This window comes from Mytilus galloprovincialis, chromosome 9 (assembly GCF_965363235.1).
Source record: "Mytilus galloprovincialis chromosome 9, xbMytGall1.hap1.1, whole genome shotgun sequence".
Taxonomy (NCBI): Eukaryota; Metazoa; Mollusca; class Bivalvia; order Mytilida; family Mytilidae; genus Mytilus; species Mytilus galloprovincialis.
Window position 1 is genome coordinate 17,530,955 of NC_134846.1, and position 28,000 is coordinate 17,558,954.

At 32.4% G+C, this 28,000-nt stretch overlaps 2 protein-coding genes across 3 annotated transcripts in view; one reads left to right on the forward strand and one right to left on the reverse strand.

Annotated features, from left to right (window-relative positions):
• LOC143044528 (DNA ligase 1-like) overlaps positions 1–27,686 on the reverse strand; it is a 49,311-nt gene extending 21,625 nt beyond the window's left edge. Inside the window, exons 1-8 of one of the 2 annotated variants that reach the window (XM_076216587.1) lie at positions 27,531–27,686; positions 22,698–22,772; positions 21,742–22,081; positions 20,204–20,318; positions 19,477–19,598; positions 18,570–18,888; positions 17,731–17,799; positions 17,126–17,222 (exon numbers count right to left, since the gene is read on the reverse strand). In XM_076216587.1, the coding sequence (XP_076072702.1) occupies positions 17,126–17,222; positions 17,731–17,799; positions 18,570–18,888; positions 19,477–19,598; positions 20,204–20,318; positions 21,742–22,081; positions 22,698–22,772; positions 27,531–27,547 (1,154 nt within the window). In that variant the 5' untranslated portion in view covers positions 27,548–27,686. Of the gene's footprint in view, positions 1–17,125; positions 17,223–17,730; positions 17,800–18,569; positions 18,889–19,476; positions 19,599–20,203; positions 20,319–21,705; positions 22,082–22,697; positions 22,773–27,530 lie in introns of both variants that reach the window. The other variant, XM_076216586.1, reaches the window with a different exon arrangement.
• LOC143046431 (caprin-2-like) lies at positions 3,164–9,997 on the forward strand. The gene is made up of 3 exons (XM_076219594.1): positions 3,164–3,407; positions 6,936–7,079; positions 9,497–9,997. Exons 1-3 carry the CDS (start codon positions 3,164–3,166, stop codon positions 9,901–9,903), a joined length of 795 nt encoding a protein of 264 aa, XP_076075709.1. The 3' UTR covers positions 9,904–9,997.
• Positions 27,687–28,000: the final 314 nt, after the last annotated feature.

The following is a 28,000-nucleotide window of genomic DNA, read 5'->3' on the forward strand; positions in this document are numbered from 1 at the left end:
AAGTTTTATATTTTATGATAATTTCATGAAAAGCTTCACGTACGGAATGATTTAGTTGGGTTAGTAAGTGACTATAAAACATGCAATATTTTGTATCAAAGTAAAGCTTCTTTTGGATAAAATCATGATCTTAATGACCATAATTCATTTGTCTTGAATAACATAAAAATCATACTTAAGAAATGTTTAAAGACAGACCATTGTACATACAATGTATTTTAAAGTTTTGCAACTTCATGAATTACTGAATTAATTTCATTGGTCCACTACAACTCTAAAATGAGAAATGAATGTAAAATTATTTTGATGACAAATTGTGGTTTTCTCACCAGCAGATTGCTCATCGATCATGTCACAACCATGTCTTCATGGACACAGTCATCAATTCTGAAGAATCAAAAGAGTCTTTTAAAAGAATGCAGAAGGCAAAGATCAGAGAGCATCAAGATCATAATAACAGGAAGACAGTGTTTTAAAACAATACTTTGTTGAATAGTTTTTGTTTGCCACACCTTGCATTGTCAAAACAAACTGATAGAAAAGGTCTCAGGAAGTTGGATACTGATCAAGATGACCAATTAGCCATTTAAGAATGTAATGCATTGTCGTTAATATTTTCAAAAGTGTACACCAAAACAATGTGTTTGGTTAAAAACATTTATAATGATTGAAATTCAACCAATCAAAGAAAGTATTTCATACATATTTCCATGGATTAGGTGTTCATATGTATTTATAAAACAATGAATTTAAATGTTTAAGAAAGAACAAATTTTGTATCCACTTGCATGCAGACATTGAAAACACCTTGAAATTCAATATCCGCAAAAAAACAACTTTCCATCAGTCTCTGAAATCTGATAATTCCTAATATAATAATAACAAGAATGTGTCCAAAGTACACGGCTGCCCCACTCGCACTATCATTTTTCATGTTCAATGGACCGTGAAAATGGGTTAAAAATGTAATTAGGCATTAAAATTAGAAAGATCATATCATAGGAAACATTTGTACTAAGTTTCAAGTTGATTGGACTTCAACTTCATCAAAAACTACCTTGACCAAAAACTTTAACCTGAAACTCGCACTTTCATTTTCTATGTTCAGTGGGCCGTGAAATTGGGGTCAAAAGTTTAATTTGTCTTTAAAATTAGAAAGATCATATCATAAGGAACATATGTACTAAGTTTCAAGTTGATTGGACTTCAGCTTCATCAAAAACTACCTTGACCAAAAACTTTAACCTGAAGCAGGACAGACGGACGAACGAACAAACGAACGGACGAACAAAGGGACAAACGAACGGACGCACAGACCAGAAAACATAATGCCCCTCTACTATTGTAGGTGGGGCATAAAAAAAAAATCCCCAGTACCTTTAATTGAAGGGTGAAAAAGGCTTAGGTGTGAGTTTATCTTTTTTATAGCTTCAAAGAACGCTGATGATTTTATCAAAAATAAATTAACTTCATAATCATGTAATAGTTTCTGCTAGACATATAGCAAATAAAAAACCAATTAATATGTTGTACTAACCCTGGAGATAATTCATCTTATATAAAACAGACTGATACACCAATTTCTTTTTCCAAAATAAGAGTTAGCTTAGTACCATACCCTTTCTTTTCCAATTGTAAAAGTGCTTTTAGTCCTATTTTCCATTTAAATCTGGTCAATCAAATTTCTATTAGCAACAAATGTGATCTATTTTCGACTATTAATGGCATTTTTAACGAGACCCATTGAATTCCTAACACTTTCCCCGATCATTCCGTTGGAACAGTAAACCATTCTGATGTAACTTATACAAAGTGTATAAAAGGAAAAGACAAAATTGTAAAGATGAAATCTGAAACTGTATTTGCTTAAAAGCATCCCATTTTCTTACTGATGACAGTTTGAGACTTCTATTCAATAGCAGACTATTGTCTCCATGGCGATAAAAACTGTTCAAACTCCCCTCTGTCTGAAACATCTAAATAGTGTTGGTGTTAATTTGAAATTCACACTATCAGAAATAAATGTTAATATCATTTGGAAATTCTGTTCAGGAAGTATTTTTCTTCAAAATAGAAAGCCTGTTTTTTCTACAACTAAACCATAAATGCCAGGTAAGAAAAGAAACGTTATTTTTTTTCTCAGCAATTCAAAATTTTCTAAAAAATATTACCTTTTCTATGTTTGCTTTTTAATTTCAATTGTAAATCATATTTTTAATAAGGATTACATAACTATTTATTTTATTTTTTTAGTTTATTTTAATAATTTTCCCATCTTCATGTTCCAAATTGCAAAGTTAACACAATTTTTAAAGTTACGAAAAGCTTTCTCCATCAACAAATGATCAAGAATTACAAACCATAAATTTTAAATGAAAAATAAAATTTATTGATTAATTCAAACAAATGATTATCACCTACGGTAATTCATAAAATATGTAGTAAATGTCATTTGCTGTTAAATATTGAGACCATTCTGTCAATTCCTTTGAAGTCTCCAGCCATTGAAGATGTTCCATTGTAATTGACAATACTGATGGGCAAATTAAGGGTTATTATCTACATTAATTAGATAACTACCAATAACAAGCAATTTTTTTATGACAGAAGATGTATTCTTTCTTATTGATAAATGTGGGGATCACTAAAGGGATTCTGTTTTAATGATATTATTCTAATCAATTTTTGCAATAACTGTTGGGTCTATATTTCAACAGTTGTTATTTTTTCCAAAATTTATCATATGAATCTTTTTCAAAAGGTGACTGGTTGGCTGTTCAATTCAAAATGAGATTAATAAAATCCCTTACGAAGATCTCACAAAACGCTTAATTTTAAATACATAATGTCCACTCCACATGAAACTTATTTGTAGAGAAATTTATGCTGTCTAAAAAAAATAACCAAGCGAATAAATTCTTCTTTTAAAACAAATTGTCAAAAGTTATTGTTTTTTTTTTTAATGAAAGACATTACCAAATTTCTACAAACATTGAGACAATCGTTTATGGATTGATGAAAAAAGTTTACAAATTAAAACAAAAAAGTGAACTAGCCTCTAATTACTTTTCAGGATAGTTTATACTTTGAAGTAAATGGGAGATAACTCTTTATTCATTTACAGCAGATAGGATAAATGTTGAGCAGACGACACCAATGAAAAATGGCTGAGCATAAACTGATTTCATATTTGTTCCTGAGTTTAATAATCAACTCTATATACAGCAAAAGTAACCAAATAAGCAATAGCCATGACCCTTATTGTAAACATTGTTGCCAGGGGCAACCTGGTTTACAGGGTACACCTGGTACCCCTGGAATAAATGGAATTCATGGAACTAATGGGCTACCAGGGCAAAAAGGTCTAAAGGGAGATGATGGGAGGCTTGGGCCACAGGGCCCTCCTGGTAAGTTGTTATATCTATTTTATGCAATAGTTCTGTGAATTTTAAACTTTTATTATTTACTGAAAATAATTTCAAAAATTTTCTAATTAATCTACACTGAATTTTATTGAAAGAAAATCTTGAATAGTAAGAGTTTGCTAACTCCTACAGTGGCTGTCCTAATAAATCTTTTTTACAATTCATAAAAACATAAAAAAGTTCTGTGCTTGCTATATATATACACTGACATGCTCTACATGTACATGAACTTGTAATTCTTGTAATTTCCTCAAATGTTCTTTTTATGAATACCCAGGGTTTAATATAAGGTTTAGATAACTGTAATAGTTCAATAGTATTATAGGTACAGAAAAATCTTAAAGGGTCTAACAAGATGGATAAGTCTGTCTGACACATTGTCTTATTTTTAGGTTTCAACAGCTCTGTATAATCTAACAAGTCCACAGCAACAATGAACATTCAACAAGCTCTTCTTTTTTCATTTGAATTGTTACACTATTTATCATGTCGAGTCTTCTATAGAGGACTATATGGAATGAGTTTTGCTCATTGTTGAAAGCTGTAGTGACTTGAAGCTACTAAAATCCACTTCATTATTGTTGTCTCTTAAACAAGCATACTACATCTACAATTTCCCTCAGTTTCAAGTTGATGTGACCACAACTGCATTATGAAATTATTTATAGTATAACTAATCTCCGTATTTGAATATCAAAAATAAGACAACGCGTGACCGAACGACGCATGGATTAAACGAGTGCGCAGCACGAGTTTAATCCATAGCGGCGTTCGGTCACAAGTTGTCTTATTTTTGCTATTCAAATACGGCGATTAGTTATTCTTTTTATTACATTGGCAAATGGTTTTTTTTTTATGAAATTAATGTAGAAAATGTAAGGAACTATATCTTTTTCCTACGCATTGACAATTTGTTTTGATCCGACGTTATCGACGTCCTGACAACGCCTATTGTTGTATGACGTCAGAGAGTGAAATAACCACGTTTATTTCACATGTGAAATTATCGGTTTTTATCTAACTGGGAAATCAATGTAATTCATTGCAACCAATGTAATAAACTGTATTAACCCTTTCCTCCATTGAATTTTTTTTTTGCATACTTGATTCGCATAGGATTTTTTTTAATAAACTACTGAACATATGATTTAAAGTATTAAGGCATTGCGAAAAACAACTATTTCATCAAATAAATTAAGTCGGATATTCCTATGATATTCCTTTTCATATTGGATACAAATTTTATTAAGTCAACTGCAGACACTTTGTAGTCAAAGTGTTTCAACTGAGGTACTACCCAGGCGTCATTATGGAGTAAGATGGGGGGGGGGGGGGTGGCGTCAAAAGGCGTCATTATGGAGGAAAGGGTTAACCAAAAATTTTAACCTGGTAAAGGACAGACTAACAAACACTCAGACCAGAAAACAGAATGTCCCCCAAACTTCAACCATAGGAGGAGATAAAACAAATAAATATATGGTACCATATGCTATTCTGTTTAGTAGTTTCATTCATAAAGGCGAATATTAAACTACCCTTAAAAAGCTTCCTAACTAAAAGTTCATAAGGGTTCTGTGGAACCCAGTGTCTCGCCTACTTTTGCTGTAAGTCGCAGGCTCAATAAAATGAGAAAAAAAATAATAAAAAATTTCCTCTAGATATTATCTTTTGATTGTAAGAAGCTTCTGTCCAAGTTTGGTAAAAATTCAGAATAGTTTATGAATCTAATAAATGTTTTAACCAGATGCTCTGCAGGGCGCAGCTTAAACGACCCCAGAGGTTGAACCCAGGACAGTTGGGGCAAGTATGGACACAACATTCAAGCTTGATACAGCTTTGCATTTGGGTTGTGATAAAAAAATATACATAATATGAGTTTCTAACACAAACAAATGTCAAGAACGTACAAATCTATTGCACAATATTGTGCAATTAAAGATTTCTTCTTCAAACTTTGAGAAATAAGGGGAAAAAAATTGAAAACTACTAACAGCCCTTTTTCTTTGGCAATTAGTCCAAAACTTGACATTTCTTTATATATAATTTACAAGCAGCGTAAGGAAGGTAAATCTGAACATACCCAACATTGTATGTTAAATGTTATTGAGTTACCTCCCTTACACTGCTTTTTTAAATTGTCTTAACTGTCCAATGACCAGAAAAAACAGTTTTTTTCCCCTTTTTTGGCCCTTTCGGCCCTAATTCCAAAACATTTTCAGCAATACCCAAAGTCAATACTAACCATCCCATCATGGTATGGAAACTTGTGGTATAATTTCAGAGAGATTTATACACTTAAACACAAGTTATTGTCTGGAAAATACAAAAATGCTTATTTGGGCCCCTAATTATAAAACAGCTGGGACCATAACCCCCAATATCAACCCATCCTTCCTTTAGTGGTATTGAACCTTCTTATTAAATTTCATAAAAATCCATTCAATAAACAAAAGTTATTGTCAGGACAAGTTATTGACTGGAAACTACGCAAATGCTTATTTGGGCCTCTTTTTTGGGCCCAACTTCCTAAACCATTGGTACCATAACACCCAAAATCAATTCAAACCTTCTACCTGTGGAATGAAACATTGTGGTACAATTTCAGATCAATTGAAATGCTTATACACAAGATGATATCCTGAAAGTTGAAAAATAAAATTGAGAATGGAAATGAAAAATGCTTGTTTTGGGCCCCTTTTGGGCCCCTAATTCCAAAACAGTTGGGACTATCATCCCCAAAATCAATCCAAGCCTTCCTTTTGTGGTTTTGAAACTTCTTAATAAATTTTATATAGATTGATTCACTTAAACCAAAGTTATTGTCCAGAAAACAATGTGTCTTCGGACGACGACGCAGATGACATCATACCATTATACGAACACAAATTTTTTTTGCGGTCATATAAAAACTTTTACTGCAGACTATTTATTGTTAACTTGAGGAAAAATACATCCAATTATAAGTAAAATACAGAAAAACAGGAAATAAATGTTTACAAAATATCATTCTAGACACTAGCTCTTGCTCATAAACAAGCTTCTGTCCAACTTTGGTACAAATCCAGGATAGTTTTTAAGAAATTGAAATTTTAAAACTTTACCACAGAGTGAATGTAATGTAAACTGGCAGTCCATTTATAAGTAAAATATCGATAAACAGGATTTTCTTTTTTACACAACTTACTTCTGGATGCTATCTTATGATCATTAATCAGTTTGGTAGAAATCCAGTTTAAAAAAAGTTATAAAAATTTCAAAAACTTACACCAGTGAATATTTGTGGACACCACCGCCGAAATGGATCACTGTCTCATTTTTGCAACAAAAGTTGCAGGCTCAACAAAAATAACATATAAAAAATTCTGTTTAAGACAGCAAATTCAGATCATCAGTGTCAGATGCATTACATTGCAACCATAGACACTAATTTGAAAGCTGACATTTGTTTCAGTTGTAATAGCAAGTTTGATTTTTGATTTTTGATTGATATTAAATTTTTTCCATTTTCAGGGAGAACTGGTCCTCAAGGACCCACAGGAGCTCGTGGGATCAGAGGTAAAAAGGGACATAAAGGGCATCCTGGGGACAAAGGAGTCCATGGAGATAAAGGGGAGATAGGACTGATGGGACATGTGGGACACAAAGGACATAAAGGTAAATATTATTTCCATCTTGATCTATTATTGAAATTTAAGGTCAAATATAATCTTGAACTTTATACTGTTAATATATGCGACAACAAAAAGGCAAAAGTTTTTAAACATTCCATTCATCACTTTCTTAGACATACATTTCACTTGCAAATGTTCAAATTGGTATTTTTTTTAATTTTAGATATACAAAAATTTGTTTCAATAAGTAATATTTTCTTTGTTACTGACAAACTGAATAAATAGTGTAAGAGAGATCTATTACAAATGGTAACTAGTAAACAGAAGTTCAACATATATATAGATGGGCTATTCTAAATTAAAATGTATAGTATGTTGGAAGGCACTCTTTAATACATTGTACCAAAACTTTGGATTATTATAATTTGTGGGATACCAATTTTCAAAAAGGACCACGATTTTCATGGATTTTAGTTTTCTTGGTTTAACAATAGGCAAAGTCTGCTTACTGGGCATTAAAAATATCTTTGTTTCCCCTCTCCCGACTGAGGTTGTTAGGATATAGGTAGGTAGGTAGGCAAATTATTTTATTTTATTCCTTGATATGGTTTTCTATATTGAATTTATACAAAATTCAACAGATAAGGCTCAAGTCAAGAAAAGTGGGGTATTCCCTGTATTCTAATTTAGTGTACACTCCAGTTTTCTGGTGTTAAAAAAAAACAGTATACAGGGACCTCCTTTTTTTCCTATTCATTTTATAATGTAATGAAATCTATAAAAGCGCACATTCTACTTGTGATAACAATGCTTAATGATAGCAAGTGTTTTTTTAGTTAAAAAATCAAGCTTATTTCAAGTCTAATTTGATACATAACTCACAACAAAACAATTTCTTTGTTCACCAATTCATACCTTGATCATTAATTATGAAATGACAAAAGATACAGGTATGTTAATTACTTGGGAATTAAATTTCAATGAATCAAAATTTTGAATAGAAGTGAACATAATTCAGCCTATGTTCAGTTACACCTGGATCATGCAGCTTGGTCAATTGATTCCTAAACAAAGATTTGTATGTTTTTTCGAGTTCTAGAACAAACAAGGCTTCACTTTATATTCATGTTTTGAATTTCCTAAAATACTTTTAACAAGTATTTATGAATTCTACTGATGCAGTTATAACATCCCCCTTTGTAATTTTTAATGCCATAAATTAAAAAAGAAAACCCCATTTAAACTGGGTTTGTTTTACACCAGAAAACAGGGACGTTCCCTGAAAGCATGGAATACATGTGTCCCACATTTCCTGACTTGTGTCCAACCTGTTCAAAGACAAAGTAGATAGATTTTAAAGCACGAGTCGGGCCATTTTTACTCAAAGTCTTTAAGATTTTATCCTTTAAACAGGAACAGAGGTTAGACACAAAGCAAATATAGATGCAATCAGCGGGTTGGAAGATGCTTCAGTTTTTTTTATTTTAAAAAAAGATCACACTTGCACACAAACAAATCGTGTAGCAAAGCATTTTGTTTGTTTTTCTTGTTTCCGAATCATGTAGACGCTTCAATACAAAAATACCTTGATTTAAAACGCTCGTTGACTACAGCATCGGAAAGGTATCACCAAAACCCAACGCTCGTTGACTACAGCATCAGAAAGATATCACCAATAACCAACATAGCAAAAAAAAAATAGTGGACAAGAATGGCCAATAAAATTTTTCGGGTCGCGTTGATTTTACCGGGTCGGTCGTGTGAGGGGAAACAAACAATATTTTATTTTTGGCCCTAGCTTAGAAAAAATGTAAAACTTGGTTGAACATTTGACTTCTTGGTTAAAGTTTTCCTATACCCATAAAATCCCATCTTTGCTAGCCAAGGGTTACAATCCACTTCCCTCCTCTCCACCCTTGGCGGATTGAGATAGAATTTCAGAGGCCCAAAAGTACTGTAAATTCAGAAATTATTGCAATGCTTTTATTTTTGCGAAAAATGCGACAGAGTTGTAAACGCAATAATTTTATTTTATATGAATTAAACCGGATTTTTCTCAAAATCATCAAAATTAAAATCGCATTTAAGTCTAGGATGACAAAATTGCATAATAAATGCACGCAATAATTTCTGAATTTACAGTAATGATTTTCTTTGGTTGCAGTCGAAACTAGCTGCATCCAATCAAAAAGCGCCTATAACATGATCACGTGTAAATGTAGAAAGTGTATGTAAACAATTGCCACGTGCTTATTGTGCAACAAGTTTTTACATAAACATATGACTATATTTAGTGACAATTTAAATGTTTTTAATCAACTAATAGAAGTTCCTGTGTATGTTTCTTGCACAAATGCATGTCAAGGTATACTTTCGTTTCTGTTAACCAATTGTGTAGAATCTAGCTGCTTCTGTTTTTTTTACCTCCAAATTGAAGAATTGCATTCATAATTTTTGCAGGTGACCCAGCTAAGTCTCCAGCCAAAGTTGCTTTCTCCGTCTGCCGAACATCACCACTTGGTCCGGTCATGGAGGATACAACTATCATTTTTGATAACATTTTTACAAATATCGCTGAAAGTTTTGACACATACTCTTCCCACTTCATCTGCAAAGTGAACGGCACATATCTTTTCTCTGTTCATCTCCTTAGCAACAATATAAACGATGCTTACGCATGGCTGATGGTAAATGGAAAACACAAAGTCCCGATTCATGGAGATCATAGGTCAGGATATGGAACAGGAAGTAATACCATAATTCTCTCCCTTTTTGAAGAGGACCATGTGTGGATACAGCTCATTAAGAACTCATCACTTCTGAACGATTTTTCTACTTTTTCAGGATATTTACTTTTTGAGCACTAATTAATTATTCATCATATCACTCTTTTTGTACATTTGTAATTTAGTTCCTGCTGGTGTCTAACAGGAATTTTGATTAATTTTCACAATAAATAATTTTGTAAATGAGGTATGTTATTAAACAGGAGGGATTAAATATCTGTGTTTTCTGTCCATGTTTATTCATGCACGTGTCACAAGTCAAATGAGAAAAAAAACCAATCATAACAAAAACTTTAACCTGAATCCTGGCGAACAGACGCACAGACAGAAGGACGGACAGACGGAAGGACGTTCAGACCAGAAAACATAATGCCTCTCTACTATCGTATGTGGGGCATAAAAACTTTAACCTGAAACTTGCACCATCATTTTCTATGTTCAGTGGACCGTGAAATTGGGGTAAAAAACTCTAATTTGACATTAAAATAAGAAAGATCATATCATAGAGAACTTGTATACTAAGTTTCAAGTTGATTGGACTTAAACTTCATAAAAAAACTACCTTGACCAAAAACTTCAACCTAAAACTTGCACTATCATATGTTCAGTGGACTGTGAAATTTGGGTCAAAACTCTAATTTGGCATTAAATTTAGAAAGATCATATCATAGGGAACATGTGTAATAAGTTTCAAGTTGATTGGACTTCCAACTTCATCAACTAGAGGCTCTAAAGAGCCTGTGTCGCTCACCTTGGTCTATGTGAATATTAAACAATGGACACAGATGGATTCATGACAAAATTGTGTTTTGATGATGGTGATGTGTTTGTAGATCTTACTTTACTAAACATTCTTGCTGCTTACAATTATCTCTATCTATAACAGTACTTTCTGTGGAAAATGTTATTGAAAATCTTCAAATTGTTAAAAATTGACTATGAAGGGCAATAATTCCTTAGGGGGTCAATTGACTATTTTGGTCATACTGACTTATTTTTAGTTCTTACTTTGCTGTACATTATTGCTGTTTACAGTTTATCTCTATCTATAATAATATTCAAGATAATAACAAACTAGAGGGTCCAAGGACCCTGTGTCGCTCACCTGATATTTTTATTTACAATTGTTGCATGATAAATGCAACTGTTGTACTGTCGTTTAGTTTCAGAGATACAATACTAAAAAGTGCATTTGAAACCTATGTTTTATTTCAGCCATGTGGGCAGGCAGGGTCATCATACACAGTGGTCCCTGGATATCCTAGTGGTGATTTAAACCAAGTTTGTTTAAATTCGACAGTTGTTTCAGGGGAGAATTTTTGTAAAATTTATCTAACAAGAAATGCAAAGTAATGAGAAAGTTGTGAAGTAGTTTTGTTGTTGCGTAACCCCCCCCACTTTGCCACCAGTGCAAGGGTTGTATAGCCAGCTGAGGTCGTGAAAAACTCTCTTTCTTTTGTTGTTGCAGATAGATCTTGACCTGATAAACAATTTTACCACATGTCAGATTTGCTCTAAATGCTTTGGTTTTTGAGTGATAAGCCAAAAACTGCATTTTACCCCTATCTTCTATTTTTAGCCATGGCGGGCATCTTGGTTGGTTGGCTGGATCACCGGACACAATTTTTAAACTAGATACCCTAATGATGATTGTGGCCAAGTTTGGTTTAATTTAATCCAGTAGTTTCAGAGGAGAAGATTTTTGTAAAAGATAACTAAGATTTACGAAAAATGGTTAAAAATTGACTTTAAAGGGCAATTACTCCTAAAGGGGTCAACAGGCCATTTTGGTCATGATGACTTATTTGTAGATCTTACTTAGCTGAACATTTTTGCTGTTTACAGTTTATCTCTATCTATAATAATATTCAAGATAATAACCAAAAACAGCAAAATTTCCTTAAAATTACCAATTCAGGGGCAGCAACCTATCAAAGAGTTGTCCCATTCATCTCAAAATTTCAGGGCAGATAGATCTTGACCTGATAAACAATTTAACTACAGTGAGATTTGCTCTAAATGCTTCGGTTTTTGAGTGATAAGCCAAAAACTGCATTTTACCCCTATCTTCTATTTTTAGCCATGGCGGCCATCTTGGTTGGTTGGCCGGATCACCGGACACAATTTTTAAACTAGATACACGAATGATGATTGTGGCCAAGTTTGGTTTAATTTGGTCCAGTAGTTTCAGAGGAGAAGATTTTTGTAAAAGATAATTAAGATTTACGAAAAATGGTTAAAAATTGACTATAAAGGGCAATAACTTCTAAAGGGGTCAACAGACCATTTTGGTCATGTTGACTTATTTGTAGATCTTACTTTGCTGAACATTTTTGCTGTTTACTGTTTATCTCTATCTATAATAATATTCAAGATAATAACCAAAAACATCAAAATTTCTCAAAATTACCAATTCAGGGGCAGCAACCCAACAACGGGTTGTCCGATTCATCTGACAATTTCAGGGCAGATAGATCTTGACCTGATAAACAATTTTACCCCTGTCAGATTTGCTCTAAATGCTTTGGTTTTTGAGTTATAAGCCAAAAACTGCATTTTAACCCTATGTTCTATTTTTAGCCATGGCGGCCATCTTGGTTGGTTGGGCGGGTCACCGGACACAATTTTTAAACTAGATACCCTAATAAAGATTTTGGCCATGTTTGGTTAAATTTGGCCCAGCAGTTTCAGAGGAGAAGATTTTTGTAAAAGTTAACGACGACGGACGCAGGACGACGGACGACGACGGACGACGACGGACGCCGGACGCCAAGTGATGAGAAAAGCTCACTTGGCCCTTCGGGCCAGGTGAGCTAAAAAACAGCAAAATTTCCTCAAAATTACCAATTCAGGGGCAGCAACCTAACAATCGATTATCCGATTCATCTGAAAATTCCAGGGCAGATAGATCGTGGCCTGATCAACAATTTTACTTCCTGTCAGATTTGCTCTTAATGCTTTGGTTTTTGAGTTATAAGCCAAAAACTGCATTTTACCCCCATGTTCTATTTTTAGCCATGGCGGCCATCTTGGTTTGTTGGCCGAGTTACCGGACACATTTTTTTAACTATATACCCCAATGATGATTATGGCCAAGTTTGGTTAAATTTGGCCCAGTAGTTTCAGAGGAGAAGATTTTTCTAAAAGATTACTAAGATTTACGAAAAATGGTTAAAAATTGACTATAAAGGGCAATAACTCCTAAAGTGGTCAACTGACCATTTTGGTCATGTTTGACTTATTTGTAGATCTTACTTTGCTGAACATTATTGCTGTTTTCAGTTTATCTCTATCTATAATAATATTCAAGATAATAACCAAAAACAGCAAAATTTCCTTAAAACTACCATTTCAGGGGCAGCAACCCAACAACAGAATGTCCGATTCATCTGAAAATTTCAGGGCAGATAGATCTTGACCTGATGAACAATTTAACCCCATGTCAGATTGCTCTAAATGCTTTGGTTTTTGAGTTATAAGCCAAAAACTGCATTTTACCCCTATGTTCTATTTTTAACCATGGCGGCCATCTTGGTTGGTTGGGCGGGGCACTGGACACAATTTAAAACTATATACCCCAATGATGATTATGGCCAAGTTTGGTTAAATTTGGCCCAGTAGTTTCAGGAGAAGATTTTTCTAAAAGATTACTACGATTTACGAAAAATTGTTAAAAATTGACTATAAAGGGCCATTACTCCTAAAGTGGTCAACTGACCATTTCGGTCAAGTTGACTTATTTGAAGATCTTACTTTGCTGAACATTATTGCTGTTTACAGTTTATCTCTATCACTAATAATATTCAAGATAATAACCAAAAACAGCAAAATTTCCTTAAAATTACCATTTCAGGGGCAGCAACCCAACAACGAAATGTCCAATTCATCTGAAAATTTCAGGGCAGATAGATCTTGACCTGATGAACAATATTACCCCCGTGTCAGATTTGCTCTAAATGCTTTGGTTTTTGAGTTATAAGCTAAAAAATGCATTTTACCCCTATGTTCTATTTTTAGCCATGGCGGCCATCTTGGTTGGTTGGCCGGGTCACGCCACACATTTTTTAAACAAGATACCCCAATGATGATTGTGGTCAAGTTTGGATTAATTTGGCCTAGTAGTTTCAGGAGAAGATTTTTGTAAAAGTTAACGACGACGGATGACGCCGGACGCCGGACGCAAAGTGATGGCAAAAGCTCACTTGGCCCTTCGGGCCAGGTGAGCTAAAAAGTACCTTGGCCAAAAACTTGAACCTGAAGCGGGACGAACGGATGCACAGACAAACAAACGAAAGCACAGAACAGAAGTCATAATGCCCCTCTACTATCGTAGGTGGGGCATAATAAAACCAACAATTTAAACTACATCTCGATCATGTCAATGAGTAAAAAAGTTGATCAAAACATACAGAAATCAATAAGAGTATATTTACTATGCAATTAGGTACAGACAATATCAGAAAATCTAACACAGTCTCCCTGTTGAAACAAATGTATTTTTGATTGGATCCTTGACTTTGACAGTGAACTATGATGCATGCACACCTTTGTCAAATTGCTATGAGAAGAATTTAAAAAGAATGAAGTCAGCAGTAGAATTTGACTGAATGCCTGTATACCTTATTTAAATATTTGGAATGCCCCCATCTGCTACCAAAATTTTGAGTTGGAATTCCATACACGTGATGGTCTGTGAAACTCAGTCTCAGATCAGGAGATTGGGAAATTTTGGTCAGGAGATTTGGACTCAAATCAGGACGTTTTTTATCGACATAAATGTTGTTGTAAATGTAACTGTATCATGTAGAAATTGTCTTTTAAAGTTGTTTTTTTCTTCAAATTTCCATCAGAATGTAATATGTTTATAGTACCCTTGCTGCCTTTCTATTTGAATGATATCACCTTATTAAAAAAAATATTGAGTAGAATCTGTTTCTTGTTTTGTTTTGTTTTTGCATGGTTTTTAAGCATTAAGAATGTCATATTTCTATAGAACTCAAAACAGTGGAAAATATTTTGCTATTCTTTTGTTGAATCACTGAAAATATAATACACTGACAAATATTACTTAAACATATTTGAGGGTCTTGTGAGAAGTACAAGTGTCAAGGATTGTTATATTCATTGTGTACAATTTAACAACACTATCTATTTCAAACTGACAACATACCAATGGAAGTTTTTAACGACCTTGACTGGCTATACAGCCCTTGCACGGTCGGTTCACACTGAAATCTGTATAATAATTATTATATAAATTTCAATTTAATCTTTGAAAAGAAGTCTAGATTCCTAAAATATTTTATCAGTGTTCTCCCCAGGCCCTTAAAGGACCACGGGCCCGCGATGTATAATTTTCTACCGCGGTGGTATCGTTCTTGCCGCGATGTATAATTTTTCTCCGTGGTGCTAAAGTTTTTGGTAAAAAAATCGTATCAAAATCGGTAAAGTTTCAGATGACTTCAACTTTCAGTGAGGATTAAAATTTTACATGAAAATTGACCAGTTCTAACCAGTTTAATCCAGTATTGACAAGTAGATTGTTTACACCACGTGATCGATTTACCTGTTGAGGTTAACCTTGATGATTGGATTTAATCGATGTACATGATTATCTTGTGTTTTAATTAATTAAGAGATCATATTTTTAATAACAGACTTGTAATAGGGGACAAGCAGACATTTGTTAATGAACTCTATTACGCCAGTCTTTAGTCAAAATAATTTGCCTGTTAGAAATTAATTGTGGAGTTACTTCCCCTGATTTTGCTTATAACAAATAAATGCTCCTCACATATAATTTCTCATTGAAAATTAAAATAAAGTACAAATTGAATGCAAAATTATATTAGAATGTTACATTAAGGATAAAAACTTTCGTAGAACATACCAACAAAAATGTTTTGCAAATTATTTTAGAGAATCATACCTTTATTGATACACAGACTTTTATATCAAATTGGTAGTAATTTTCAAATTGTAATGGATGTAAAGCTTAATGCCTAAATTTAATAGGAATATAAATTTTAAAATTACTTTCATATTTGAAATAAAATATTTTAACTATATATAAATAATTTAAAGTAAAAACTAATATGCATAAGAAAATAAATTAATTTGTTGTTGTTAAAAAGAAAAGAAAGTTTTTAATTTACTGAAGATTCTGTATCAAAAATTAATCTTGTTCAAAGTTCATTGTTATGGTCAAATCTAACATGGGGAATGTGTAGTGTAACTACAAGTATTGGGACAAAATGGCTTGATCACAATATAAGAAGTGACTTTAGTTTAAAGACTAATTGTGCTTTCTTTTCTTTTTCAAAGATATTAAAGTATACAAACTGTTTTATTGATTTACTTTTTCTACCAATAATGTTCTGACCCAAAGTCCATACAACACAGTACCATAGTAAACAAAACAAAGGCAAAAAGGTAATGACAAAAACTAACAAGAAAAAAATAAGCGACACAACGCGACACACAATATTGTAAAATTCATTTCGTCACGCGTTACCCTGGTGCTATCCAAAAATCCTGGGGAGAACACTGATTTTATTATAAATTTATATTTTTTTATTTGTCCCAAAACATTTAAATGCATTTAATTACCATCCTTATATGATTATTTGATTAAAATATTATTCATTTATATTCTTTTTACAATTTACATTTTTAAAAAGAAAAATAACTTAAAACAGAATAAATCAAGGGGAAGACACCAAAATGTATTTTTCAATACACATAATTTTTATTACACAACTAGTTAGCCAGAGGTAAACATCGATGATTACCATTATGTTGGTCACCCAAGCTGTCAAGTAGAGCCAAATAATTATACAACTTCTTTGATTCACAGGAAAATTTTAACACAGGTGTCAATTACACCCGTATGGTAGTATGAACATTTTCATTCATAAAATATTTCATACACGGGATTCTTTTGTCCTTAACGGGAGAACGGGAGGAAACCCCTGAAAACGGGATTATTGTACTCCTGTGGGGAGGTTCACATGTACAGAATTCTGCAAAAGGTAGCATGATTTGTAACACACTGACACTGTCATATACTTATTGACCAAACAACAGCACCATTTCAGCAGGCACAAAAAACACAACTATTAGATTTAGAAAACATGGGAAAATAAAATAGGATGTTTCAGCCATTCCTCATGGCTTGATAACTTTAACACATTGTTCAGGGCTTTCTAAAACAAATATGCATACACATGTTGGATTTTACATGTTGGATGCCTGGATTGACAATATTTTTATTCTTATTGGCCTTAGAGTATAATATACCTACTTCTTTATCTCTGTTTTGATATCCTTTGATGGAGTCACACTTGATTTGCTCTCATCTTTATCCTCTTCTGTTTCAGACTTTGTACTTTTTTTGGGAGCTAAAAATATAACAATATTGTTAATTTAACAAAGGGCTATTCCAGAATTTTTTTAGGAGGTTTTGGGGTTGGAAGGCATTCAGTTTCAGTACCCACCTCCCAAACAATTTTAATTGAAAATCATAATGTAGTGTACAAGTATCAACCAAGCATTATTAATATAAAGTGCCTTCCACCACGCTCCCCCCCTTTACAATACATTTTTTCTCGAAATTGCCATAAGGGGACATAAAAACATATTCATTTATAACTCCTGTCTCTAGACACAAATAATATAAGGAAGGTAGGTAAATCATTTCCTGAAATTATCTTTATATAAACTATTTAGAGAAATGAGCCTTTATAACCTAAAATGTCTTAGTCTAGAACAAATATCTATCCTCATTATATTCAGACATGTTTTAAATATAATGTGACATCATACAAGTAACTGATGTATTTCAAAACATCTATTTTTACAATTCGACATGAATTCAACATTTCTATATTTATTATTAACTTGACCTACCAAAGAAACTGTGTACAGGTTTTGATGCTTTTGTTTCTGTTTTCTCTTCTGTCTTTTCTTCTTTTATTTCTAAGATTAAATACAGAGTTATCATTTATAAAATATAAATATCAGAATTACATTTTGACAATTTTGTTAATTTTTACAGAAAATAAAAGATTTTTTTTACAGAAAATAAAAGATGTAATTATATATATTTATACATAAAATATACAAAATTATAAAAATATAAAAATGAACCAAATGCAAATCAAATAGACAATTTAAAAAAATTGAAAAAAATGTTAACTAACAGGACCAAATACAATCAAAACTAGATAATCTCCCTTTCAGTGTAAAAACTACTTTTGCCAAAAAACACTACAAATGTGTCAAGCGAAAATTAAGTCCTAAGTTTTTAAGGAATGACTGTAATATTTTTTCTGTCTTTGAAGAAATACTATGAAAAATGTGGCACACACTGAATTACCCGCACCACAGGTTATTTTTAAGTGTGCACCACATTTTTTATGTTATTTTGAATAGACAGAAAAAATATTACAGTCATTCATTTCTTCTAATTCCAATTTACAGCCAGAGTAAATAAGGACAAAACATTGATGACATCAAGGTCACATGACAAATCTATGTCTATGAGCTGATAGACAAAACACAATCAGTAGACACATTACATCCAAAATTTAATTATTAACAAATAACCTTCATTATAGTAGTAGTCCAGAAAGTTAAAAAAAAAAAAAAGAGAGTCTTTTTGCCATAGATCTTATGGTATTACTATTAAAATATATTCCAAAAATAGGCTTTAAAGATACATGCTGCATAGTAGTTCAACTAATTACCTTTTTTGACTTCTGGTGATTTTTTTTCTTCTTTCTTTGCCTTCTTTTCTTTAGGAGTTGCTTTCCCTTTCTTGGTATTAGTTTGTTTTTCTTTCTTTCCTTTAGGTGTTTTCTTTTCTTTTTTGACTTTTGGACCATAGCTTTCTTCTTGTTTGTCACTCTCTTCTTCTTCCTCTTCTTTTTCCTTCTTTTCATCTTGTTTATCAGTTTCTGTTTTCTTTGTGTCTTCTGGCATATCAGGTTCTTTATTGTCTACTTCCATTTCTTCTTCTTCTTCGTTTTTATCTGTATCTTTAGTATCATTTCTTTTAGTCTTGGTCTGAAGTTAAATAAATGACGTATTACAGGTAAAACAAATATTATAATAGGCATTTAATCTTACCATATTTTGCATGTTATAATTAGCACAATTTGATTTTAAATGCACATGTAAGAAACATAAATTGAGTTGTTTTAAAACTGAGGAAATGTATACTGGTCAAAACTTTCTAAATTCTTCTTATTTAGATATGATTTTGTATATTTAACTTATACAGACATGATATTGAAATTAGCACCAGTTAAAGTAAAACCTGCTATTTTTCAAGATTTCCTAATAATAAATATTTTCCAAATTTAATTTTATGTCTGACTGAGTTTTGATAGGTCAAATTAATTCTTGAAGTCTGTACTACCAAGCACCCAAAAGTCTTTAGATGAATTTCCTGAATATAAAAATAAAAAGCTATAGTATGATTACCAATGAGACAACCCTGTATCAGGTACCAAATGAAGTAGAAGTGAAAAACTGCAGGTCACTGTACAGCCTTCAACAATGAGTAAAATTTGATATCACGTGCCAATAACCTTAGTGTTAGCTAGACATCTCAAATTGGTAATCACTATAATTATTAAACTTTCTATTAACCTCCTCTTTTTCAGTCTTTTCCTCCTCCTCATCTTCTGTCTTCTTCCTCTTTTTACTAGCTGATTTCTCTTCTGTGTAGTCTAGTGTCTTTCTTTTGGGTGTAGCTCCCATACTTTTCCTTGCTGCAAATACAATGAATGGTAAAGTTAGTCAATGTTTAATAATGTTATAAAAAATTAAAATAGCTATCAGGTTATAAATAAAACAGAGATGACAAGATGTTTCAGATCTAAAAAAAAACTATGTTAACTTAGCTAAGGAAACTATTAAACCAAGAGTTCCATATGGTGAAGTTGAAATCATCCTTTCGTAAATTTTAAGGACGCCATCACGAGTTGGTTGATGGTTATTGAATAACTATTTCACAGATGATATCGGATATATGTTCCTTATGTCGTAACTACAATACCCTTTCCCTTTTCATGAATGTGACCTACCTAATTACCGGATTTGTAATAACATAAGCAACACGACAGGTGCCACATGTGGAGCAGGTCTCATTTTTTGTTCTAAAATCTTTAAAATTAAAGTTTAAACATTTTTATAAAATTTTATTTATCTGATAAAAGTTTAACATGTTTAATAATAAAATTGAGAATGGCAAAGGGTTATGTGTCAAAGAGACAACAAAGTTAACCTGACCAAAGAGCAAAAAACAACAGAAGGCCACCTATGGGTTTTAAACACAGCAAGAAAAATCCCACACCCAAAAAACATGTATATTTACCTGTTCTTCTCACAGGTAAACCAAATGGTGAACTGATAGGTGTTGCAGGTCCTGCACATTCCTGTGATGACTGTGAGGAAACTCCTGAATCTACAGACTCTGGCTTTGACTTCAACTAAAATAATACAATTGAAACTATAAATATCTTTTCTTAATATTCACTGTTTTTGTAAATTATATACATATATAGCAGCAACAATTGATTGCTTAACATAGAGTTGCAAATATTTCATGCATGTTCAGGACATCAACAACTGAACAACAATCAACAATTTAAAGATTGAAAAAAAAATTCAAAATACTCATCAATTTTTCCATGTCATAAATTAATGTTTTTTGTTGTTTGAGAATTGAGTGACAACCCCAGAACTTAGATTGTTTCTGTTGAATTGATTCAAAGCTTTTATTAACCTATTCATAAGAGCATGACATATTGTATCTATAGTATGGACATCTGTCTTTTGTTGAAGACTATATTTTTACCTTTAGAATATTCGACCTTCACCCAAACTTCCCTTTGATTCAATCAGAAAAACAATATGTCCTATAACTTAAAAATGTGAACTGGAGAGTTGTCTCATTGGTAATCCTACCACATCTTCTTATTTATACATGTTATAAATATATACATGTATAGTTCTATCTATCAGTAAAAGACTGTACTATGTCATACTATCTGTACCTTGTGTTTTTCATTGTAGTTAGTAACATGTTTTTTCAGAGGAGTCACGTTTTGGTGATTATGTGGTGGGATGCAGTCATGTACTGTCCAATACTTCTTTGAATTGCCTGTTATCCTTTTCATATACTCTTAAATTATTATCAGAAAGTGATAACATTTAAGGATTATGTACCATTGTGTTGATTCAATGCTTTACCTATGGAAATTTTATAGAAAATCCACAGCATTTATCCTTGTACCTTCATATTTGGCAATTTCATAACTGATAGATATAAGATTATTGCATGCAGTGCTGGTATTGATTTCCTTAAAACAAGTTTATTAATGTAGCTATTGGTTAAAACAAATTAAAATATGGACAAAATCAAGAACACCTTTTAGGGTGCTCTCGACTTTAGTGACTCATCATGAGGTATTTTGGAAGTTACAGGTTGCTTAGAACTTGTTGTAAAAAATAAAGACTAGCACATCATAGAAAAGCAAGTGAGTAATCTATGTTTCAAATTTAATAACAAAAATCTCTGTATTAAAGGCTGTGAATTTTCTATAAGAATCTTGGTTTATTTGCCACAAAGTACTCTTTTTCTATTAAATGCAATGAAACAATGAATAATAACGCTTTGCATCAAGTTTCCCCTTGGTATATGTACAAAATGGCCTATCTCTGTTATTCATTACATCTGTAGTTTTAATTTGATACTGTACAATTGAAGTTTAAAAAATTCCTACTAAAATGGCTACAGAAGGGGTCATAAACCTCAAACAAATTAAATGGAAAAGGGGAAGTTAAGTTTTATAACTTTTGCCATAACATCCTTACTGGGGTTTCTTTCTTGTTCACTTTTTTATCTTCTACTTTTTTATCTTTTGTGCTTTCTGATTTATCTTCCTTCTTTTGTGTACTTTCAGATTTATCATCTTTCTTTAGTGTACTTTCTGATTTGTCCTCTTTCTGGTCTTTAGTGGTAGCCTCCAAAGTTTCACTAGTATCAATATTGTTTTCACACTCATCTTCATCATCACTTTCAATCACTCTGGCTTTACTCTTTCTTTTGGCACGTATTTTTACTGGTGAATCAGCATCTTTTACTGGCGAATCAGCAACTTTTGCTGGCAAGGTATTTTTTGCTGGCGAGGTATTTTTTGGTTTCAATGGTGACTTTGGTTTTTTAACTGAACTTGGTTTTTTAACTGAACTGCAAACACAGGAAATAAAGGAAAATCAAAAAGTTAATAATCCAAAGCACAGTTATCAAATATGTTTCAATATTAAATGTTTATTTCAAATATTTTTGACATGCGATAAATGTTTTCTGAGTGTTGCTGTATTTTTTATACAAAGGACTGTTAACTTAATTATAATATATATTTAATAAACTCTTTACAAATTAGAGTTTGACATAAATTTGTGTTTTGTACATATATTTTGCTGTATATGGGTTATACTCATTGTTGAAGGCTGCATATAGTTATTTTTGTGTCATTTGATCTCTTATGGAGAGTTGTCTCATTGGAAATCATATCATATCTTCTTGTATTTATATATAGATATGTATATACATGTAAAAATATTGAAAAACACTGCGGAAGTCCATTTTTTATGTAGAAATAACTGTCAATATGATTTCATTTCACTTAGGTCATACATCTTAAATCAATTCTCCTTTGAGTACATACATACAAAATTTTACAAAAAAAACATTTTCTTGTTTAAAATATGTAATAAGTAGATTGAATAAGTTTCAAATGACAATAATGTCAAAGTTGACAAACATGAACTACCCGAATTATCCTGCTATTTCTGTTATTTACCTCTTTTCAGTCTTTTTGCTGTCAGAGTTACAGATTGGTTCTGTAGTTTTAGGTTTTGGCGAGGTAAAGAAAGATCTGAATAGAAAAGTAAAAATAAATCTATCAATTGATACAAAAAAGTTCAATTTGTCATTTGCAAACCTTCTCATAAGCTTTTAATTTTGCATACATGTATATATTATATATATGTCACAATGATACATGTACTTGTTCACCGTGGTAAAAGTTAAAATTAGTAAAATTGACTTGCTTCTGTTTGTTATTAATCCTCACTGTTAAATATATATATATGTGTAAAGCTGACAGCTGAGGGGGAGATTTTGCACGAACAATATGTTAAATAAACGACCTCTATTTTTATGCATCTACAAAACACCAATAACAGTTAATAGATATATATACTTCATGTTCTTTATTTCTTCAAATCATGTTTATAATCTACATTGATCCTACATTCCGGCGGTTGCGTCCACAAATATTCCCTCTGTGGTTAAATTTTTGAAACTATTCTGGATTTCTACCAAACTTAGACAGAAGCTTGTTAATAATCAAAAGCTAGTATCTACATGTAGAAGGAAATTTGATTAAAAAGTTCTACCTGTTTTACTTATAAACTTATCGCTATTTGTCCATCATTAATGGCATACTTGGACATCACATTAATAAATGGTAAAATTTTGACATCACAATAGAAAAGTATGACTGCACAATGTATTTATATATAAGTGATTGTTGTAGGACGTCAATAGTTCAACCGGTGCAGATTACTAAATGGCGATAAAGTGTATTGCCTGTTGATAGTCAATATTAAAATACACATATATTTGTCCTTTTCTCTACTGGCTCTAGCTAGATAAGATAAGACAATTTATTTTAAGGTTCATCATAACAAATTGACAAATATGGCCATATTTCACCTCAAAAACTACTCTGTGTACAGACTTACCTGTGCAGTTTGGAAAGTTTTAAGGCCTAGCATCCACTAGATACATAAAAGTTAAATGTATTTTGCATATCAGAAAGAAGAAATCTTTTTGGGATTTTACTGGGCATTTTTTTTCCTTCCTGTAGAAGATGTAAAAATAAACTAAGTTGGGATATAACTTTGAGATGCTCCCTCTCAGGTAAGAAATGGTTTGTATTGTTTTGATTGTCCTTGATTGGCATGGACAATAGATATCTACACATCTATAGGTGAGTTAAAGGGATAAACTGAGTGGAAAGTATCAAATGCAATTCAGGTGTTTGTTTATTTTTACACCTTCTGCAGGAAGGAAAAAAAATGCCCATCAAAATGATAAACGATTTTATCTTTTTGAAGCACAAAATATCTGTAAGATCGTTGTGGGGCTCATATGGAAGGATCCTCTCCTTTTTAGCCCACTATATTTTGGTACACTTTCAAAACTGATACAATCATCAATCCTGCATGATTTGGTGCAATATTTCACACAATTAAATGCAACTTTCCAAACTTCACAGGTAAGTCTGTACACTGAGAAGGTGAAAATGCGGCCATATTTGTCCATTTGTTATGATGAACCTTAATTATATGGGGACGAAGTCCCCAATTACGGTAGAAATATCAATAAAAAAAAAAAAAAAAAAAAAAAATCGGGAAAATTTCCCGAATTTTTCATTTTACTAATGAACTCAAAATCGTTAACTTTTTTTTTCAGATCTAGTTCCTGTTACGGTTTTCCCCGCATTTGCGCAGAAATCTGTCTTGTTTGCATGAGACTTTGAAAAGAAAATTATATGTATCAGTCTAGTAAAATATAAGATTGAAACTCAATGCAATTTTATTTTTAATAATTGTTTGATTTGAAAAAAACGTTATCTGATGGAAGCGTTTCTTTTGTTTACATTGAATATGACGTCATAGCGTAAACAACGTCACAGCTAAATCCCTAACCACAGAATCGAAATCGGGAACGTTGTGGTATTTCCGTTTCCTTTATTAACATGTATGAGGTAAAAAAAAAATAATACATACAGACTTCGTCCCCATTCACAGGTTATGCCTGCCTCATATTATGGGGACGAAGTCCCCAATAACACAGTAGAAAAATCAATAACAAAAAAACAAAAAAAACAAAAAATCAGGAAAATATTCCCGAAATTTTCATTGTACTAATGAACTCAAAATCGTTCAATTTTTTTTATGTCATGTTTTGAATTCCTGCATCTGCGCAAAAATCTACTATGTAATTCCTTTTTCAGGAATCGTTTGTATGAATCTTTGAGTAAAATATATATTTATCAGTCCAGTATAAAATAGGAAGGAATGCTTTACCAATTTCAATTTTAATAATTCCTTGATATGAAAAAACGTTACCTAATGATAGCGTTTCTTTGTTTACATTGCATATGACGTCATAACTTAAGGTTCATGTGGACCCTATGGCTAAAATGACCGTATTTTCACCTCAAAATTTACTCGGAGTACAGGCAAACCTGTGCATCTGGAAAAGTTTTAAGGCATAGCATGCCCTAGATAAATAGAATTCAAATGCATTGTATGATTTAGAAAATTCATAACTTAACTGAATTTTACCGTACACTTTTTTTCGTCCCTACAGAAGATGATAAAATTAACAAACAGTTGAGTTTACCTTGATATGGTCCATTCAGGTACACAGTTTAAATAACCAATTATTGTCAGGTATCTATCGTCCATCTCATGTCCATGTCAAACAAAACAGCTCACTTCAATAATTACCTGTGGGGAAGTTCTCAAACCTGTTTCCTAACTTAGTTTATTTTGGCACCTTCTGGAGGAATGAAAAAAAGTGCACGGCAAAATCCTGGTAAGTTTTTATTTTTCTAAAACACAAAACATATTTGAAATTTATTTATCTAGGGCATGCTATGCCTGAAATTTTTTACAGATGCACAGGTTTGTGTGTACTCAGAGTAAATTTAGAGGTGAAAATACGGCCATTTTAGCCATAGGGTCCACATAAACCTTAAATGTCACAACTAAAATCCCTAACAACAGAACCAAAATCTGAAACGTTACGGTATTTCCGTTTCTTTTTTTTTAACAAATATTTAAGTTACAAAAAAATAATTCATACAAACTTCATCCCCATTTGCGGGTACTTATAAAGTGAGAAACGGAATCGAAACGAAACGAAACGAAATATAACGAAACGAAACGAAATATAACGAAACGCAACGAAATATAACGAAACGAAACGAAATGAAAAAAATGAAGAAACGAAATACAACGAAATGAATCTGACCCTTATGTTATGCAATTGTGTGGTGCTGTTGATGTAGTTAATGTAGTTATCATTGTTACAACCACGTTAAAACAGTATCTATACTATTAAACGAGAAGACCTCATTTTGGGTGTCGCTTCTCTTCTTTCCACAATAAATTAATCATCATGCCTCTGTGTCCTATGGGTTCAGTGCATAATCGCATTTGTCATCCATTCATATGATTATTCAGATTGAGTTATTTTGGGTGAAAAACGAGAAAAAAGACGTCCGGATTTCCGTCATTGGGCGAAATTTTAAGTCAGATTAGACTTCCGGTTTGCGTTTTTTCTAACATACATTAATACTACGAATACAGTGTATTTTCTGTCTTATATCCATCATTGGACGAAATTTAAGTCAGATTAGACTTCCGGTTTGCGTTTTTCTTTTTACTTTGAAACAAATACATATACTACGAATAAAGTGTATTTTCTGTCTGATATCATTTTCAAGTTTACTATCCACGGCAGTCACAGGGTTTATTTAATAGGGAGGGTCTGAATAATATATCAATGACCGCTGTGGATCAATTATTAAACTGAGAATTGACTGTAAAAAGAAAATACACTTTCAGGACGTCTGGAGCGGGTGTTTTTATGATCGAAATTTCAGGATTGATCATTTCGGGATCCGGGATTTCTTTTTTCGAATTTCGGGATGTCGAGATATTTAATTTGTATAATAAATTCAGAACCTCGGGATTTCATGTTTTTAAGCCCGGGATATTGGGATCAGGGCCCCTCCGAAGTGGCGGATCCAGAAATGTTCATACGAAGGGGCCCGTTGACTGCCTAAGAATTTTTCACTATATTTGGTCCTGCCTTTTTTATATAAATTTATCAGTCCCGTTTTTTTGCCCAGTTGCTCATCCTGCCTTCTTTTTTACTAAACAATCCTGTCTTGCCTTTTTTATACTCAAATCCCTGTCCTGCAGGATTTTTTTTAATTTCATCATAGCCCTCTCCCCCTCCCCCCCCCCCCCCCAAAAAAAAATCAAATGGTAGCCCCCTTAACTTGGACTCGGAACTTGGAATAAAAAAAACAATTAATTACACCACCTTTTTAAAATCAAAATCCTAACCTATAACAATGTAAAAGATATATTATATATAGGCCTATTTCGTCCATTTCGTTTCGTTTCGTTTCTTCATTTTTTCATTTCGTTTCGTTTCGTTATATTTCGTTTCGTTTCGTTGTATTTCGTTGCGTTTCGTTATATTTCGTTTCGTTTCGTTTCGATTCCGTTTCTCACTTTATAAGTACCCCCCATTTGCAGGTAATGCCTGCCTCATATTACAAGAAATACTACAAACAAGCTTTGTAGTGCTTTTTGCTATCCATTGTCCAAAAAAATCATGTCCCTCCTAAAGAGACAACAAAAAGGGGATCTGTTATTACAGGGTCAATAAGGGATAGTCAAGCAGACAATAGAGAACGGCCAAAAAATAAGGGGGAGGGCCCAAAAAAAATGTCTTATCCAAAAGAAGCTATGGGACATTCCTGCAATTCGGTTAAAACAAGAAAAAGAAATAGCGGTATGGTTTACAAATACAAAATTATTACGTTATAGATTTTTGCATTGTTGATGTTTTCTTTCTCACAAATCTGATCAACTTTCCATTTGCCGCCTTTTGACGAACCGGAAGTTACGAATAATTTATCTCTGAACGAAAGAGTTCTATAATATTTTGCAGGCGCTTTTTAAGCCACAAAAAGATGTTGTCTGCGTTTTTCAATATCATATTTACACTGAATAATAATAAACAATTAAAAGATATCATGGCAACGCCAAATCTGTAAGATATATCGAAAAATATTATAAAATTAACATTTTCAGTGGTGCGTTACGGGGTTACACTAATGTCCTGACAATGTCCTGACAGTGTCCTGACAGAAATGAAAATGCTAAATACTTTTTTATTATCGGATGGAATTACTTGAAATTTAGAATTAAGCAAGATGAGAACTTATATTTTATAAATAAAATTTTAAAAAAATTAAAAGATATTTATAAGAGTTAGAAAACTTGACCT